A 20,563-nucleotide genomic window follows, 5' to 3' on the forward strand; every position below is an offset into this window, starting at 1 on the left:
CAGGGAGCTGCTGCCCTGCACTTCTGACTACTTCATCTCTCCTTGTTGGCTCTGATCTTTTTCAGTTTTTTCCCAGGCTTTCCAGTAGAGAATCCACTGTTTGTTTTATTGGGGTCAATTCCTTCTTAATGGCCTGAAGATCATCTCCTTTCAACTTTCCAGATTTGGAAGAAGATCCTTGCTGTCCAGTCTTAGAATTGAAGCCACTTTTACCCCTTCATGAGGTGTTTCCTGATACACGTTGGTGTTTTGAGAGCACCGAAGCCCGAGCAAAGGGAGGAGGAGGAGGAACACTTGTTGGGTAACTGTATATCTTATTTGATAAGAAAACAGAATTCCTGTCATCATAATCCTGTTGAAAGTCAGAGTCCAAGTGGAAAGAGGAGCCATGCATCTCTGCTGCATATCATTACACACCAGCTTTTCCTCCATTCATTTTCGGCTCTGCAGCCAGATTAATGTCTAAAACCTGGCCAGCAGTCATTCTGCCATTCTTTCTCGTCACCTTAGCCTGGGCACTTCTCTCATTAACATACTGAATAAAGGCAAAAGGCAGAGCCCTTAGGAATGGAGCAACTCACAGTTTTGCCGTATTTTGTGAAGATAGCCTCCACATCAGATTTCTTGACCACAAGAGTGTTGAGATTCCCAGTGAATACACGGGAGTTCATGGAGCAAGGATCTGCCTTATTGGTAGCATTGCAAGCCATTTTCTTTGATGATAAGGCTCCTCACAAAGCTGAAATGTAGCTGAAGTTCAAAAAAAATCTCACTGGAAGGAGAAGGCAGAAGTGATTCAATTCTGAATCTCCTGTTTCTACATGGAGAAGATGACTGCTGATTGAGGTCAGAAACGAGGCCTCCATCTCTTCACAAAATGGCCTACAGGATGTTTTAAACTTAATAAATTTCCACTTTCATTTAAGTGTTTTACATTACCACCGAGAAAAATAAAAATGGAGATTTTACAGGTTCTCAAAAAAACCAAAAACCCAGAGCTTTCAAGAATAGTACCGCAGGGCAACGAATCACACAATGTTAGGTTACGTTTTCATTTTTTAGTATATTGATTATGCTATTACAGTTGTTCCATTTTCCCTTTGTCCAGCACCCCCTGCACCCTCCTTCCCCTGCCTTAGTTCATGTCCATGGGTAGTACATATAAGTTCTTTGGTTTCCACATTTCCCGTACTATTCTTAACGTCCCCCCCCCCTGTCTATTTTATACCTACTATTTATGCTTATTCCCTGTACCCTTTTCCCTCATTTCCCCCTTCCCCCTCCCTGCTGATAATCCTCCATGTGATCTCCATTTCTGTGATTCTGTTCCTGTTCTAGTTTGCTTAGTTTTTGTTTTTTTTTTTCTCTTTTTTTAGGTTCATTTACTGACAATTGTGTGTGTTGTCATTTTATTGTTCATATTTTTTATCTTCTTTTCCTTCAATAAGTCCCTTTAACATTTCATATAACGACTTGGAGATGATGGCCTCCTTTAACTTGACCTTATCGGGAAAGCAATTTATCTTCCTTTCATTCTGAATGACAGCTTTGCCGGATAAAATAATCTTGGATGTAGGTCCTTGCCTTTCATGACTTTGAATACTTCTTTCCAGCCTTCTTGCCTGCAAGGTTTCTTTTGAGAAATCAGCTGACAGTCTTATAGGCACTCCTTTGTAGGTAACTCTCTTTTTCTCTTATTGCTTTTAAGAGTCTCTCCTTGTCTTTAATCTCGGGTAATTATATGCCTGGGTGTGTTCCTCCTTGGGTCCAACTTCTTTGGGAGTCTCTGGGTTTCCTGGACTTCCTGGAAGGCTATTTCCTTTGCCTGCTTGGGGAAGTACTCCTCCATTATTTTTTCAAATAAGTTTTCAATTTCTTGCTTTCTCTTCTCCTTCTGGCACCCCAGTGATTTGCGTGTTGGCATGTTTAACGTTGTCCTGGAGGTTCCTAAGCCTCTCCTCATGTTTTTGGATTCTTGTTTCTTCCTTCTGGTCCAAACTGTTGATTTGAGTCCCAGTTTCCTTCCCTTCACTGTTGGTTCCCTGTACATTTTCCTTATTGCACTTTCCATAACCTTCCTTCATTTTTACCTCTATTTTTTTTACCACACTCAACCAATTCTGTGAGCATCCCGATTACCAGTGGTTTGAACTGTGCATCTGATAGGTTGGCTATCTCTTCGTCACTTAGTTGCATTTTTTTCTGGAGCTTTGATCTGTTCTTTCATTTGGGCCTTTTTTTTCTTTTTGTCTTGGTGCACACATTGCATAGTTAGGGCAGAGCCTTAGGTGTTCACCAGGGTGGGGCAATGCATTTTGCTGTGTTGTGATGCTGTATGTGGGGCAGGGGTGCAAGAGGGAACAATGCTGCTTGCTCTGCTCTCTGCTGGCTTTCAGTCACTTCCTCTGCTACCCACAAGCAAATTGGGCCCTTCTGGTGCTGATTTCTGGGTGGGTGGGTTTTTGTGTACATTCTGGGACCCTGTGGGTCTCTCCAGTGAACTCTCCTGTGATGCTGGGAGTTTCTCCCGGCACTTCAACCCCCACAGGTTTTTTCAGTCAGAGGTTTGAGGCTTTATTTCCCCCCTGCACTGGAACCCTGGATTGTGGGGTCTGTCTTACTCCCCAGTTGTTCCTCCTGGTTTATCTGCACACAAACGTGGGACCACCTGGTTTGCCAGCTAATACCTTGCTCAGTCCTCCAACCACCACCTTACTATTTGTCTTTTCCACCCCGGCTGCCTGTCTCTGCCCCTCCTACTGGATGAATGTTTCTTTACCTCCTTCGTTGTCAGCTTTCCATAGAGTTATTTCCTGGCAGTTCTGGTAGTTTTTTGTTTTTCAATTTGTTGTCCTTTGGTTGTGCAAGGAGGCACAGTGTATCTACTTATGCCTCCATCTTGGCTGTAAGTCTCCAGGTTATGATTTTAAAAACCATATTATGGAGGCCAAGAGGGCACTGAAGTTCCCATGGGGACAGGCCCAGGCCTTGGTTCTGACTTGATTCATGCTGGAGTTCATTCCCACTTAAAGCACTTGATTTAGAACTGGACTAATCAATCCAGCTCTTCAAAGGCTTGCCAAATACCCAATATTTAGATTTCTAGCCCTATAAACTCTTGAATACAGATATCAACAGCAAAGAGAAAGATGAAAGGTAAAAACCTAAAAGTGCAAAGAGCACCATAATGAAGTGTGGCAAGGCAGCTACCAAAGGGGGAGAAAAGTCCTAAATTTCCCCACAATATGCAGGTAGACAAATGTGCTGATAGCCAATTTAAGGATCCCAAGTACTGTCTTCTGTTCTTCAGAATTCATCTTCACACAATCAAATTCTAACTAACTGCACTCATGAATTTGTAACTCTAAGCCACAACTATTTGTTTAAAAAAGAGTCAACTCTTGCACTGGCTGCTGTGGCTCGTTTGGAGTGTAGTCTCTGTAAACTGAAAGGTCTTATGTTAGTTTCTGGTTGGGGTACATGCCTGGGTTGTGGGTGAATTCAGGAGGTGACCGATCAGTGTTTCTTTCTCAAGTCAATGTTCTCTCCCTCTCTGTCTCTCTTTCACTCTCCCTCCTTTCCCTACTCTCTAAAATTAATGAGCATGTCCTCAGGTGACAATAAGAAAAAAGTCAACCCTCGAACACACAATGATGAAAGACTTCCCAATAAGGCCTCGAATTTTCCTCATTCACTTAAAACATATCTTTATCTTATATTCTAATAAGAACCAGCTTGAGTGTGAAGTTTTTGGAAGTTTCCTAATTATAACTAAGTAGTAAGAGTAGACCAAGTGTGCCAAGTATAGCGCCCGATCTCTGCTACATGGAGCCATAGCTTCCTTATCTCCCTACCTCAGTGACACAGAACTCCCTCAGCAGCTTCTCAGAGAGAAATGAGGGAAGTTTGTCTGGATGCGCATTAGCTTTTCAGAAAAATATAAAGGCATGGAGCTGAAGTTGTATGAAAACATTCTATCTAGAATATCTCAACTCTACTTTTCAATTACCAAAGATAATAATAAGAAAATACCTTTACTTTTAAAAATACTAGCATCCTTATTTTTCTTCTAATTCTTCCTGAGTAGTATCTCTGAAGAGCATGATTTACAAAATGCTCTCAATATGCACCTTTCATGTTATTGTAAACTTGATACTTTTCGTTATAGGTGTTAAACAACTACTACTTGGGGTTGTGTATATAAAGATTTAAGATAAGCAACACACAAATACATGTTATTTTTTATATATATGCACATATATATGTATATATGCATTTATATAATTCAGGCTACATTTACATGTATAAAGTTGCAAAAGATCCTCTAGGACAGTGGTCCCCAACATTTTTGGCGCCAGGGATCAGTTTCATGGAGAACAGTTTTTCCATGGACCAGTGGGGTAGGGTTGGGGAGGGAATGGTTTTATAGCCTGCCACCAGATGCAGCTTGGTTGTCACTTGCCACTCACCAATAGGGTTTTGATAAGAGTTTGCAAGCAATTGGTTTATTATGGCCTCGGTGCAGTGAAACTTTTCTGCTAATGATAATCTGTCTTTGGAGCTGCTCCCCAGCACTAGCCTCACTGCCTCAGCTCCACCTCAGATCACCAGGCATTAGAATCTCATATGGAGCACACAACCTAGATCCCTCGTGTGTGCAGTTCACAGCAAGGTTTGCACTCCTATGAGAATCTAAAGCTGCTGGTTATCTGACAGGAGGTGGAGCTCAGACAGTAATTCAGGCAATGGGGAGTGGCCGTAAATACATGTAAGGCTTCATGTGTTCCCATGCTGTGCAGCCCCTGGGGTTCCTAACAGGCCCCAGAGAGATACTGTCTGTGGCCAAGGAGTTGGGGAACCCTGCCCTAGGAGATTACAAAATGCCATCCTTAATAAGTCTCATTTGTAGCACACACCATTCAAAGACAAAGCAACACAGAAAAGAATAATCATAATACAACAGGAACAAGCAAAATTTTTCAATAAAGTTTTCTAAACATTTGCTGACAAAGATATAAACACTTGAAGCCCACCACAAGTATATTCTGTCTGGTAAAGAAAATGAAAAGTAGCCCCGGCTGGTGTGGCTTAGTGGATTGAGTGTTGGCCAGAGAACAAAAAGGTCACTGGTTCAATTCCCAGTCAGGGCACATGCCTCGGTTGTCCGCTAGGTCCCCAGTTGATGGTGTGTGAGAGGCAGTGGCTATCTCTCACATACTGATGTTTCTCTCCCCCCTTCTCCCTCCCTTCCGGTCTCTAAAAATAAAATCTTAAAAAAAGAAAAAACAAAAAGTAAACAAACCCAGCTAGTGTTCTTTATTCAGCGATGCCATGGATGCAAAAGCTCAAATGGAAACTTTCAGTGTCATTTGGTCTGAAAAGATTAATAAGCAAGACAACTAAATAAATTAGACCTGATGGTTAAATCTCCCATTTATGTTAGTAGATGTCTCTGACAATTTTATTGTGAGAAATTTATAGGGGAAAAATGTTTACTCTGAAAGTAATCATGTTGATGCAATATAAAGTTACCCTAGTTTTAGGTGGTCTTAAAAGAGTACTATCGTAGTAAACAAGGTAAATATTTAAATAAATACAAAACATATAAGAAATTTCAGTATAGGGGCAAGGATTACTTCATTAAAATCAACTCAACTTGCTGCTGCTTTTCCCCACTGATTAAACAAATTGAATAAAATTCAGAACACACTACTGAAATGTAAAAAAATAAGTGAACTAGAGGGAATATTCTATTTGTACACAGAATAAATCAATATACAGTCTTGAATGTGGACGAGACCGATTGGCTTTAAAATGAATTTTCTGCTTTGAGGCCAACATCTCCACAAATGTCTGTAGAAGTATTGCTAGGACAGGCTCTCTTTTTTATGATGCTGCATTAAGTGCTGTTTTTTTCTGAAGGTCTTTGGAACTCTTTCTTGCAGGACTCAAAGGTGAGGGTAGCGCTTTGTATGAGTGGAAATAAGGTGTGATGTAAAGCCTGTGGTATCTGTCATGTTATACTCACAGTACTCACACTGATACACTTTCCTACCACTGTGTGTCTTCATATGCTTTTTAAGCTCATTTTGTTGCCTAAATATTTTTCTACATCTCTTGCCCCTAAATGGAAGATTTTTTTGTGTGAACCGAGAGAATATGGCAACTTAGAAATGATCTGTAATCTTCAAGTTACCATGTCAACACTGGTATAATTTTTGCCTTGGGGGCAGTCACGTGTTTCTTGAGTCCTAAAGGCCCATGAAAACCTTTATCACACATGTCACACTTTATGCGGGCAGTCCTTCATGTGAACTGAAATTGTGTCAAATCACTTGAGTTCTCATTTTTCTGGTCACAATGCAAACGATATGGTTTGCATTCTTGGTGAATTTGCTGCACCTCTGTGGTATCTGAGAAAGTCCAAAGACAAATGTCACACTTGAATGGGAGCTCTTTTCAATGCGTTTTCATGCTTAAGTTTTTACATGCATTTTCAATTTAGACAAGTCGGCAGACCTGTATTTGCGGTACTCACATTGGTGTATGGCTTCTCCCCAGCATCGATTCGCAGGTGTGTTTTGAGCTCCGATGGGTGATGAATCCTTTACCAGACTCCACGCAAATATTGAGGAAAGTTCTTGTTGTGGACTGCATTTTGTTGGCTCCTTTTTCCTTATTCACCATCTTGTGAGTCAATAAGGCCCCAACACAGGAGAAGTGCTCCCCACATTCATCCCATTCGATGGCCTTCTGTCTTGTTGGTCAGCTTGTGGCTCTCCAGGCAGCTATGTAAACTTAGCTTCTTGTTGGTAGTATAATCAGTACAGCAGTACTTCTTGGCAAGGTGTTCAGGATTGTTTTTCATATGCCTTTTAAAAAAACCTCTTGACTTAAACTTTTCCCCACAAGTCATGGAAGGATAGTCAGTCAAGGGATGTCCATCAGGGCCCTTGTTATTGCTGTTTGGTACTGCCTTGAATCAGGTCTTCTCTTGAGCCCCGTGACTCATCTATGTGCAAGAAGGTGCTTGCAGTGCCATTCTGGTTTTCAGTTCCATCTGAATTATTACCATAAGCTGCTGCTCACACTGTTAGCATGAAGGTTTCATTTCATGTCATCAGTCTGCTGTTCATGTGTGGTGGTGCTGCAGCAGCTGCATCCTATACTCCCACAATCATGTTCATATAAACTTCAGCAATTTCAGCAACATTTAGATGTTTATCTTCTTGCTGAGAGTCATTGTTGGTCAAATAAACTCTCTTTTCCCTTGGCACATGTTTGACTCCATGATCATTCTTAGGCTTATTCTCCACAGTGTCTACAGTGCCACCTAAGTTATCCTCTTCAGGGTCAGCATTAAAAATGTGCACCTTGATGACTTCAGGTCAAATGCCATCCACTTTACAAGGATCGATTTCTGATTCTGCAGCCAAGGTCATTCCAGAGGAACTGTTGTATTCCACTTTACCAGCATCATCCAAGGAAATCATTAAGGTAGTCCTCACAATTGCTCTTACCGTCTTGCTTGTTCACAGGGAGATGGTTCACTGGCATCTATGACTGCTGCAGAGGCACACTCTGCTCCCAGTACTTCTTCTGAAACTATCAATACATCTGTTGTCAGAGGATCAGTGATGATTTCCGCCTTTACTACACTATCATAAACCACATGTTCAATGTGTCCAACATCAGACACATATATACATTCACCTGTCACTACATATTCTGATATAGACATTGATGCTGAAGTAATATCAGAAGCTAAAACATGCCTGGGGCTGTGTAATGTTCTAAAGAAACTTCTTCAGTTACATCTGAGTCCAGCACTTCCTCAGGAATGAGGACCATTTCAGCTATACCTGCTTCTTCCATATCTGGGCACTGAACATCTTCTGTAACAATGTCCTCAATAACTTCTTGGATTACACCTGAGTCTGGGTCATCAGGAACAAAGTTATGCACAGTTATGTCTGAATCCACAACATCTGAAACAACAATTGTTTCTTGTACTTCTACAACAGTTTGGTCATCATCCACATGTGTAGTGTCGGCTTTACACAGGATGTTGTGATGATCAAATGGGAAATGTATGGGAAGTGTTCTGAAAAACTTGCATTAAAAAATGAGTTTGGCTCTTGCAGTTGCAATTCAAGTCCATCTTTATCCATGGCCTTTAATTTTCTTCAGTTACAGTTTCTTAGATCTGCATCCTTGGCCTTTGTGCAGTGCTCTGGGCCAGCCATGGTGTGGACCTGAGGCCCTCCTCCTGGGCCACCAGGCAACTGTCCCCAACACCCACCATTTACAGAGCCACCTCTGCCTCTGCCTGGGATAGCCAGGCTCATCCCTGGCCCTAACTGCAGCCTCCTCAGGGCTTGCTGGGCACTGAGTGCCACTGTACATGGCCTAGCCTGGAAGGACACCTTCTGGCTGCAACAGAACCCAGACCTCACTGGACCACATGGAGAGATTTTTAAATCAAAAAGGAACTGGTGGAAGGTGTCAAGATCAGAATTCCAAAATGAAGGATTTAAAATTTACCCACTGCAGTGGCCCCTATAGGAAGAGATTTTTTAAAAGCTAAACTAAATAACATACAAAACATACGTTTGTCCTGGAATTTAGACTACAGCTAAAAAGGTTTTTATTGTTTTTATAGGTATGAGACCATAAACAGCTAATTAAGATGTGATACCTAAGTATGCAATGTCTAGGCCCTAAAACTCACATACAATTTGTTCTTCTACCCAGGGAAATTTTTAGTAAACATTGAGAATTTTTGTACCAATGTCCATTTTTAAAACAGTCTCAATTTCACTTATATATATATATAATATAATAAAGAGGGATACACTGCTGCTCCCACACAAGCTCACCATGTCCCTGAGACCTAAAAAGGGAGTAGGAACAATGTTTAAAAACTGTATTTAAGAATTATAAATAATTTCAAACAACAAATGGTCTATACATTTCTTTGAAACTTAGCCTTATGTGGGGAGGGGAAAGGGAAGTGAAAAACAATTTATACCTCCTCTGAAATAATAAACTGTTTGGTTTTTTGAGAAGAATCCGCTGGTTCTTGGTTTTCCATTTTCAAGCTAATTAGTCTTTCCAGTCTTTAGGCAAGAAGTTCACACTGCAAGAGAAAGAGATATGTTTAGGCTACATTTATTTTTCCGAATTAAAAATTTATTCATAGGCCACTGGTCAGAGTACTTAAATGGTGAAGAACTAATCTGTCATCGAAGGTGCTTTTCTCACACGAGGAGCTGGGAGGACTGCCGTGGACGGGAAAGTGAATACAAAGGCCCCAGAGACAGCCAGGGAAGAACTGAAAGCCACTCCAGTGCGGTCCAGTCTGTGTTACCCAAGTTCCTACTGTGCCTGTTCTAGGACACCTTAGATAACATTCTTAGATTTTCTGATTCCAAATTTAATAGACTTCCCAAGGGGACAGTACAAAGATTTTATATGGCACTCCATCCACCCCTCACCTGCAGCCCTTTACCAACCCTTTATAACTTGAAGAGTTGTGTGGGCTGCCTGTTTCTTTCATTTAATTTTTTTAAACTTGTGTTAAATGGATATACTATGTTATTATTTTTATTTATTGTCTTGATAGAAAGGAGGAGAGAGACAGACATCAATTTGTTGTTTCACTTATTTATGCATTTATTGGTTGATTCCTGTACATGCCCTGAACCAGGGATAGAACCTGCAACCTTGGCGTATTGGGACAGCACTCAAGCCAATTTAATTACTTGGCTAGAGTCCATGTTAATAATTTTAAAATGTACAGTACAGTGACATTAAATATATTCACATGATTATTGCCCATTCATTTTATTTTACTACTTTTTTTTGGTGGCCCATTCACTTTAAAGTTTTAACATGTACTACAAGATCTGTGATGAAAAGAGTAGGTTTGTTTCTACCACTCCATTTGTTTCTACTATTCTGTCCCCTGTCTTGGCTAAAGTCCTTCATTTTTGTACCCCAGATTTCTGAACATCTTTTTTTCTACGCTCAAAAGTGACTGATAATCTATCGGCATGTAGAATTATGGGATGAAAATAATTTTCTATCAGAAATAGGGAGGTCATGCTCAGCAGTCTTGCTTCTGGTGTTGCTGTTGCAAAACCTGAAGCCATTCTGATTCTTGACCCTTTTTATTTGTGACCTGCTTTCTTTCTCTGCAAACTTTTAGTTACTTCTATCTTCATGTTGATATTACTGTATTGGGTACTTTCAATCGGGAAACTTCAGACTGTGTTTCACGATGGGGAACTTTTCTTGAATTATTCCACCAACGATGCCCCTTCCTTCCATTTTCACTGCTCTTTTTCAGGAACTGATATTTAGTTGGCTGTTGGATTTTCTGCATTGATCCTCTGTCACGTCTTTTCACTCCTATTTTTCTGTTTCCTTGTTGTTTTAGCTACATTCCTCAGTGGTTATTCCAGCCCTTAAGACTCTTAAGTTCCAGAGTTCCCTAACCCATCCCACCTCCCAACTTTAGCTCCAGGGAAAATATAGACTATCAAGAATCATCACCTCTCCTGCTGTCTTAGAGGAAAAAAGTGGCTTTGCTCTGTGTTTCTCTTGGGACCTAAGGTGGTAATTAAATTATCCATCACATCTTCAATTTTTACCTCAGCAAGTTTCCCCCATCCTAAAACACAATCAACAAAACTGAAAAAAATCAACCTTCTCATAACCCTGTTTTTTCTTCTTGAAAGAACAGATGGTAGTATCTTTACTCTGCCCATCACAATCTACTTCCCTAACTAGAGCAACCCATCATTCCCCAGCTAGAAATATACGTGTCTCCAATCTCTTATTCTTGTTTACCAACCATAACTTATCCATTGCAAGTTCTAAAAGTTCTATCTTTAACATTTCTTAGAAGTGTCATCCCTATCATCACTATTCCCACTTAGGATGAAATGATTTTCAAAACTATTTCCTAGACATTAGATTTTTCTCTACATTATCCAACTTTCAAAATTGCGTACAGTGATGTTGCTATAAAAACTTCCTAAACTCAATGCTGAATAAGTGAAGGAAGGAATAAAGTGCAGCTGGCTGGGTAAGTCTAGAGAGCTATTCTGTTCTACAAACTAGGTTAGTGTGGGGCTTGCTTAGACTTGTTCTGAAGAACAGTTCTGATCTACTTGTCTTTATTTCACTAAGTTAGACTCAATGTCAAGATTATCTTGGCACAAAGTTAAGTGACTCACACTGCCTGATTGCAAAACTTACTGTAAAAGCCACAGTAATCAAGATGGTGTGGATACTGGCATAAGGATAGATTTATATTCATGGAATACAACTGGAAGTCCAGAATTAAACCCATAGATTTGTGGTCTTTTGATCGTCAACAAGAGTGCCAAGACAATTCAGTGGGGAAAGGAACAGTCTTTAAAACTCATTGTTTTGGGACTAGATATATACATAAGGATAAAAATGAACCTCTATTTATCCCATATATAAAAATTAACTCAAAATGGGTCAAAGACCTAAATCTGAAAGATAAACCTATACAACTCTTAGAAGAAAGCCTAAGTGTAAATCTTCATGATTTTGGATTAGGTAGGAGTCTCTTAGATATGACACCTAAAGCACAGAGCAACCAAAGAGAAGATAAATCAGGCCTTCATCAAAATTAAAAACGTTTGTGCTCTGAAAGATACCATCAAGATAGTAAAAAGACAGCCCACGGAATGAAAAATAGTTTGCAAATCTGATAGATTTGTATGTGAAATAGGTAAAACAACTCTTAAAACAATAATTAAAAGACAACCTATTTGAAAGTAGACAAAGGATCTGAATAGACACTTCTCCAAAGATCATCTGCAAATGGCCAATGTGCACATGAAAATATGTAAGAATCCTTGGCCATCATGGAAAGGTAAAACCACAATGTGATACCACTCCACCCCTATTACAGTGATTATAATAAAAGTTGGATAGTAACAACTGTTAGTGAGGATGTAGAAAACCTGGTACCCTCATACATGCACTGTTGGTAGGAATGTAAAATGGTGTGGGCATTCTGAAAAACAGCCTAATAGTTCCTCAAAAAATTAACCAGAGTTCCCATGTGACCCAGTAATTTCATTCATAGGTATATAACCAAGAGAAATGAAACAGCTCACACAAAAACTTATACAGAAATGTTCAAGGAAGTCTTATTCTTAATAACCCCGAGTTAGGTTGTGGAACAATCTAAATGTCATCAATTGATGAATGGGTAAATAAAATGTGGTATTCCCTATAATGGAGTATTATTCAGCTTTAAAAAGGAATAGAGTTCTGACATTCTGCAACATAGGTGAACCTTAAAAAAACCATCTATGCTAAGTGAAAGAAGTCAGACACAAAAGGCCAAATACAAGGTTTGGCACAAATAATGCCCCCTTTTTATTATAAAATGTCAAGCATGTAATTCTGTAACATAACAATGTCACACTCAAGCACACCATATGGCATTTTAGGTGAAATGTTCAAATTAAAAATCTAAAATTATCATACACTCATATCATTACCCTACCAACCACACTCAAGTAGGCATTAACTTCTGCTGGACCCTGTACTGTATGATCCATTTGAATGAAATATCCAGAGTAGGCAAAGCCACAGACACCAGAGGCAGATTAGTGGTTGCCAAGAGACTAGGGGAAGGAGGGAATAGGAAGTTACTGCTTATGGGTGTTGTATTTCTTTCTGATGAAAATGTTCTGGAATTAAATAGTGTACTAAAAACCATTGAATTTTACAGTTTAAGGTGAATTTTATGGTGTATGAGTTACATCTCAATTAACAACCATTAACTTTGCATTCTTATAATCTCCAGCAGGCGATTTAATTATTGTTCAGGATAGGTGAGTTGCTGAAGCTGAGGTTGGGTCCAAAGACTGACAAAGCTGAGAGACCAGTCAAGGAGTTGTGCTCTGGACTCACAGGCTGGTGAGACATGGCCTTGCTGTACTGGCAGTCACTCCACTTTCCTTTGGGTATATATTTTGCCTGGTGCACAACACGTATTTCTGTTGTAAAATTAAATGTATTTCTATTGTATTAAAAGGTTATCAACATTGTTGCTTATACATTATGGGTCCTAGAAACTAAATTTCTAGTAACGAGTTTGGCAAAAAAGCAAAATGTGAGGCCTCAGGTAAGAAAAGATGACTATATGCTAAATTAAAACCACTTAATGGGGATGATAGAAAGATATGTCTGTACATCTTCATGCTCATTTAAATTGTGAAGAAGCATGCACAAAATAATATTCATAAAAACCAAATATCAGTTGAGTACCTTTGGTAACCTGGCTAAAGCAGCTTGCAGACTCAGAGCCACTGAAAATGAGAGAACATCTGTAGTGTTAGGAGACAGTAGTGGACAACAAAAGCCATGCCCTGTAGGAGTTTACTTTCTGGTGGGGGGAAAGGGAGGAAAAAAGGAAGGAATGATATACACAACTTATGTCAGGTGACTAAGTTTTACAGAGAAAGATTAAGAAGGAAAAGGAGAGTAAAGAAGATGGGCAGAGGGGTGTTGCTAATCTATACAGTGACAGGGAAAGTCCTCTTTAAATGATATTTGAAAAGAGGCTTGAAAGTAATAAAGAAGCTACATGGATGGTTACATATTTAGAGACAGATATTTAGCAAGTTGACAATATGCATATAGCATAAGAATATAGGCAGTTAATTCCTTTAGAAGTACCTCAGATAAAAATTTACTAGGTAAACTATTAACTGGCGTTGGTTTACTTTAGACATCATTACAGTAAAAGCAGAGTGCTGACCAAGATGAAAACTAACCAAAGGCTGGCTATTTGTCTACCTGGATGCTCCACTCCCAGGTAAAAGAACCTAGATTTTTACTTTCCATTCTCTTCTATTAATGCCAGAGAAGGAAAATTTCTTCTTTTAATTCTACTAATTAAGAGAAAATAAATGTTAGGAAACCAAGAAATCCCACTTACCAAAACAGTACCCAATGCTTGGATTTATTTTACCTTTTAAAAAGTAACACTGAATCCAAATAATTTTTCTGAGACTTCCAGTCAATATGGCGGCATAGATAAACATGGCTCGTCTCCTCATACAACCACATCACAAATATAGCTAAATTATGGAACGACCATTACTCAGAATCAGAGAATTTGAGCTGAATGAAGCCTGAAACGACAGAATTTAAACCACATCCATCCAGTCTGGTAGGAGGAGTGGAGATGTGGAACAAGCGGGTCCTACATACACGTGTCATGGATAAAAATCTGGAAGGGATCTCTCCAGGATTACCAGGCCCTGTAGCCCAGGGTACCAGTGCCAGCAAGGTAAGTCTCCATGGCTTCTGGCTGTAAAAACCAGTAGGGATTGAGTTGGTAGAAACATCTGGAGTCTTCAAGAACCCACCCATGGACTTACTCAGACTCACTCCCTCTGAGCTCCAAAACCAGGATAGCAGCTTGAAGGCACCGGTGGCATACAGCAAGGAAGTGAAGTGGTTGACATCAAGGTGAGAGCTGGGGGACAGCTTTCTCTCATACAGACAGGTATGCAGCACCACAGAGCTGGCAGGGTGCCGTATCTGAAACTATATCAACCTGGCTAACACTGTTTGCAAACTCTACCCCCAGGAGATCCCCTGAGGCTCCATCCTACCCAACTTACACCTGTTAACAGCTTTTCCATATGAATGGCTGATCTTGACTCAGCTTCACAGCATCCTAAATCCTTTCAAACAAGCAACAGTCGACCTCAGTGAACTCCCAGCCTTCTTACCTTTTGTTAAGTGGCCCTAGGCCTGGCATTAGCAGCCACCAGCCTAGATTCACAACTTGACTCCACCTGGGAATTTCCAAGTCCAGTACAAGTAGCAGCCATCTTAGACTGCTTTATAGCCCAGGCAGGGTGGCCCCTGGCAAAACAAAGGTGGGGGCTGACCCTGGCCTGCACAACCCAGGAAACACCAGCGCCTGGGCACCCAGTGGACAGCTACGGACCACGTCCTAGCACCACCACCCTGCCCCTGCACAGCTGATCCTCCACAGAGAGTGGAGGTTGATGGTCAGTGGTCACAGTCAATCCTTGCAACTGACTGGCTTGGACATCTCTCCCACTGACCTGCCACCAGTAACCAAGGCTCAACTATAAGAAGAGGGTATACTCAGCCCAAATTAAGGGTGCAGCTCAAGTACCCAGGTTGGGTGACAGGGGAGGCTCTGCCATTGGACCCTGCAGGACACCTACTGTATTAGGTCACTCTACCAAGACACAGTCATAGCAGCTCTACCTAATATACAGAAGCAAACACTGGGAGGCTGCCAAAATGAGGACACAAAGAAACATGGCCTAAGTCACAGAACAGATCAAAACTCCAGAGAAAGAGCTGAACAGCATGAAGATAAGCAATCAATCAGAGGCAGAGTTCAGATTACCGGTTTTAATGATGCTGAAGGAACTTAGCCCTGGCTGGTGTGGCTCAGAAATCTGAGCACCGGCCTGTGCACCAAAGGTTTGCCAGTTCAGTTCCAGCCAGGGCACATGCCTGGGTTGCAGGTCAGGTCCCCAGTAAGGGGTGCTCGTGAGGCAACCACACATTGATGTTTCTCTCTCCTTCTCCTTACCATCCCCCCCCTCTAAAAATAAACAAACAAAAATTTTTTTTAAAAAAGGCAAAAATACCCCCACATTATTAAAAAAAGGAAGGATGCTCAAGGAACTTAATGAGGACCACAGAAGCATAAAAGAGATCCAAAAACAAAGGATACAGTAACTGAAATAAAGAAGAATTTACAGGGAACATAAGTAGATTGGATGAAGCCAAGAATCAAATCAATGATTTGGAACATAAGGAAGCAACACCCACTCAGAACAAAAAAAGGAATCCAAAAGAATGAGGATAATATAAGTAGCTTCTGGGACAACTTCAAGTGGCCCTACATCCCCTCATAAGGGCGCCAAAAGAAGAGAACGAGCAAGAAACTGGGAATCTACCTGAATAAATAATGAAAGAAAACTTCCCTAATTTGGGGAAGGTGATAAACATGCAAATCCAGGAAGCACAGAGTCCCAAACAGGATGGATGCCAAGAGGCCACTCCAAGACACATCATAATTAAAATGCCAAAGGTTAAAGAGGTAATCTTAAAAGCAACAAGAGAAAAGCATATAATTACCTACAGGGGAGTTTCCACAAGACTTTCAGCTGATTTCCCAAAAGAAACTTTGTAGGTTTGAAGGGATTGGCAAGAATACTCAAAGTCATGAAAAGCAGGGACCTACAGCCAAGATTGCTCTACCCAGCAAAGCTGTCATTTAGAATGGAAGGGAAGATAGTTTCCTAGACAAGAAAAACTAAAGGAGTTCACCATCACCAAACCATTATTATATGAAATGTTAAAGGGACTTATTTAAGAAAAAGATCAAAACTGTGACCAATAAAATGGCAATGTATACCTGTCAACAAGTGAATCTAAAAAACTAAGCAAACAAGAACAAAGAATCATGGATACTGAGAGCATTTGGATGGCTGCCAGATGGGAGAGGGGTGAAGGGGAATGGGTGAAGAGGTGAGGGGATTAAGAAGTACAAATAGGGAGTTACAGAATAGCCATGGGAATGTAAAGTACAGTATAGGAAATGGAGTAGCTAAAGAATTTACAGGCATGACCCATGGACATGAATAATGGTGTGGGGATTGCCAGAGACAGTAGGGAGAGTTGGGTGGAGGGAGGCAAAGGGGAATAAATTGGTACAATTGTAAGAGCCTAATCAATAAAATACACATTAAAAAAACTTTTCTGTACATATCTCCATTTCTTAAAAGTAGAGAATTACAGTCTTAAAAAGTACCACTAGAAGGTACTGAGGGAAGAGCTAGATAATCCATAATATTCTATATGAAAAGTCTTCATAGTCTGGATTCCCAGAAAGTCGACACAAACTGGTCTGTAACACCTAATTTTGAAGAACATAGGGGTCTTTCCCTCAGCCCTAAGTATCATTAGGGTCAAAGAGGCTGCTAATTTGAGATTTACATAAAACTTTTAAGGCATTTAAATGATCTGGTAGGTCCCACAGGTTTATATCTTTATATTGTCCACTAGATTTTCAGAGGTTACCCAAGTTAGCTAAACTCAAATTAGTAAACAGCGTTTAATCAAAAGATCAAGCCTAGGTCAGCAAATGTAGCTGTTTCAGACAAATATTAAAAATATTTAAGCTAGAATGTTAGCTGAAAAACAAAAACAAAAGAAGCTTCAGGCAGAAATTACAAAAGGAAAAAAGTGGCAAAAAGGGCGTGGCTTCTCTAGGGTAATTACCTTAATGTAATCAGCCCCAAGGGGAAATAGTGTTCTGTAGCAATCTACTGACTGTGGGAATAATAAAAAATGTGATTAACGATTTCAAAAGTATAGTTTGAAATATTGATGGAAAAACAAACAAACAATACTGATTCCCAAAATGTTCAGGATTATAAAAGCATCTCAAAAATACTACAGAAACAAAAAAATTTTTTTAGCATCATTCTAAATGGTGTCAGTTGAGGGCCAGTTGCTACAAGTAACACAGTGCAGAAACAAACCAGGTTTCCATTCCATGCTTCACACTCCTGTCTCCTTTGCCGTGATAGAATAGCTTTCCTAAGCTTACTCAATGCTATGTTGAGGTTTAAAAATCATGTTTAATTTGCCCTGGCTGGTGTAGCTCAGTGGATTGAGTGTGGGCTGCAAACCAAAGCATCGCAGGTTCAATTCCCAGTCAGGGCACATGCCCGGGTTGTAGGCCACAGCCCCCAGCAACCGCACATTGATGTTTCTCTCTCTCTCTTTCTCCCTCCCTTCCCTCTCTAAAGAAATAAAAATCTTTTAAAAAATGAAAAAAATCATGTTTAATTTGAATTTTATTCATTCCATTAGCCAGAATTTAAGGTTATCTACAATGTGGGCTATACTTAAAAGAAATACCCATGTACATAATGTTGAATGCTCTACTGTTTTAATTCACATAAGCCATTTTAACTGTTCAGTTTGAACAGTGAAAAGTCTATGGTGTGTCAAATGTGTAATTTTTCCAGGATGCAGGATTTTGAATGCCTGTACAGTAGTCTCTTTAACTTTGAGAGCATGGGCAGTTGAAATGTTTGAATGTATACCAAGTGCAAATTGACCGCTATTCCTGCCCTTCGGGATCTTACTGTTTCGCAAATAACCATAGGATAAATGTCTGCTATAGAGATAATGCAATACCATAATGCTTTAAATGAGGGACAAATCACATACACTTGGGAGGCAGGGAAAATTGTAGACTTTTTAAATGCTACCACTAAAAGGTAGTCCAATATTAACATGAGATTTACAGACCAAGAAGACAGGGAAAGCATTCCAAGTAGAAGGTACCGCCACAAAGCAGACACTATATGGGGGAAGGGCTGCTAAGTTATAAGACAGTTTGACAAGTCTGGTGGTTCCCAAGCTTTCCCTCCCCAACCTCTTAAAAAACAAAACAACACAACTCACATATAATGGATAATGTTACTATTTACAGCACATCTCCAAAGACTGATTTGGCTAGATGCCTTTGCAGGCAAATCACCCAACAACCTGTTAAAGCTTTTAACTTCTACAACTCAGTCTTTTTAAAAGAAAGGGTTTATCAGGCCACTGCTAGCAAAAAAAGACAACTTGTCTTGGAGAATGGTATCTATCCCCCCTGAAACATATAGCGGTAGGAAAGACAGTATGTCTGCCTTCCCCCAGATTTGCAAGTATTTTTATAGATCAGAGGGGTCACAGAGATGTAAGCCATTCTAGAAGGACCCATCAATGTATTAGCTAGACACAGGATGGAGGAAGGTAAGGGGGGCTAGTTTCAGGATGAGCTCCAGAGTCCACAAAGTGTAGGCTTCTGTAGATTTGATGTGGGAAGAAGGGAAATTCATATGTAAATAAGGGGATGCTCCTGGGGTTGTACAGGGCTGGTGACTTTTCGATAATGGGATTAATAGCCACCTGGAAATTAATCCTAAATGCCAACAGATATACTGAAATGTGAGCAGTCTTGTCAGCGCCGTTTCACAGCTATTAACGGGCTGTTTTGTCAATTTCTCTCATTCTCTGGAAGCTGTTATTTTAATTCAGAACATCTCAGAAATTTTTTGTCAAACTCTAACTGGCATGCCCCAAACTCTTGTTGCTATGTAAACTCCTCTTGGAGTTAGCTCTTTCAATTTCCCACCCAAGGAATATAATGATTATTTTTTCACAAACTTGGATATTTTAGTATTAGTAATAACAGCTGTATTAAAGTTAAGTGGGAGTTAAGATTCAACAAATTAAATTGAGAATCTCAAAAGCCAGGCTGTGAAGTTTGCACTCAAGCTCATTATTTTTATTCAAATTACTACCATACTCAAATCTCAATGTGCAGTTTGCTGAAGTTGCAAAATGGAAGCAAAAATCACAACATGAAATTATACGTTGGCTAGTCTCTGGCCAGATGAAATTTATTATAAATACCATCTATTCTCAACCAAATAGAAGATGTAGGTGGTCAAATCATAAGCAAAGAATCTGACAAATTGAAGGTCAGGCAGTTGGAAAAGCTGAATCACTGGGCAGAAAAATCAATGCATTCTGAAAGAAATTAAATGGGTGAAGATCAGTGTTTGCAAAAATAACTTTATGACTCTGTATTGTGTTACAGTCAAACATCAAATGCTTGGACATGTCTAAGATGCCACTCTATATTCTTTCAGAATAACAACTTAAAAAACCACTAAATTTATAATGAAGAGAGACAATTAGTATTGTTCTATGTAGTAATTTTGGCTATAATCATAAAACTTTAAAATTTAGTTTTAAGCTACTATTTTGACCAGTTTTTTTGTACCATTTATGTTAAGATTTTGGTATCCATATCAAATGGATTCTCTTTAAGTGAGCTTTTCTTGGCTGGTAAAAATTATCCTCAGATAATAACTTTCCTGTACTTAATTTGTTAATGATGGAAAGGTATTGAAAGTTTTTTTTCTTTTTTGGCAGGTATGGGGGTTGGGTGGGCAGACAGGTAATTACCTTTTTATGTAAATTATGCTACTTGGTGATTTATAATTGTTATACTGAGTTCTAGTCTAGTTGGCAAGAGTGAACTGTTAATTACCCTTGGGAAATTTAATGGATTCCACTATAACCCTTACAGTAAAGAACCTCTTAGAATAGTTTAGCCTAGGGTGGTAGCAGTGGCAAAATTTAATTTCTTGCCCATAAGACTTTGTTCCTTTTCCTAAAACAGTTTCTGGGGAAGGGGTTTCCAAAGCTAATTCCAAGGAGATGATCTTTAAGGACACTGGGACAGAGGTGGTGGGGTGGTGCACTGTTCAAATTTGGACTCCCTGATTTTGTGATGTTGGCAAGATTTCCAAGGGGAGAAAATCAGCAGACAGTTGGAAATGCAGAAGTCATGTTATGGATTCAGAGAAGAACATTTTTTTTCATTATTTAATCTGTAACTGCACAGTAACACCCAATTATTACGCTACTGACA

The 20,563-nt window shown here is 39.8% G+C and overlaps 2 protein-coding genes and 1 pseudogene across 8 annotated transcripts in view; 1 reads left to right on the top strand and 2 right to left on the bottom strand.

Moving 5' to 3' along the window:
• SEC61A2 (SEC61 translocon subunit alpha 2) overlaps positions 1-977 on the top strand; it is a 42,720-nt gene extending 41,743 nt beyond the window's left edge. For 2 of the 4 annotated variants that reach the window (XR_004902778.1, XM_036024277.1), the window contains one exon: positions 77-977. Coding sequence is in view for 2 of the 4 variants with exons in the window: in XM_036024277.1 (XP_035880170.1) it covers positions 77-137 (61 nt within the window). In the remaining 2 variants the exon portion in view is untranslated. The remainder of the gene's footprint in view (positions 1-76) is intronic. The other 2 variants (XR_004902779.1, XM_028505342.2) reach the window with 1 other exon arrangement.
• The window catches only part of NUDT5 (nudix hydrolase 5), a 37,076-nt gene that overhangs the window by 14,499 nt on the left and 2,014 nt on the right, over positions 1-20,563 (bottom strand). For all 4 annotated transcript variants that reach the window (XM_036024312.1, XM_036024300.1, XM_036024314.1 and 1 more), the window contains exon 2: positions 9,032-9,139. In XM_036024312.1, the coding sequence (XP_035880205.1) occupies positions 9,032-9,094 (63 nt within the window). In that variant the 5' untranslated portion in view covers positions 9,095-9,139. The remainder of the gene's footprint in view (positions 1-9,031; positions 9,140-20,563) is intronic.
• LOC114491304 lies at positions 5,294-9,024 on the bottom strand (annotated as a pseudogene).

Source organism: Phyllostomus discolor, chromosome 1, assembly GCF_004126475.2.
Source record: "Phyllostomus discolor isolate MPI-MPIP mPhyDis1 chromosome 1, mPhyDis1.pri.v3, whole genome shotgun sequence".
NCBI classification, from domain to species: domain Eukaryota; kingdom Metazoa; phylum Chordata; class Mammalia; order Chiroptera; family Phyllostomidae; genus Phyllostomus; species Phyllostomus discolor.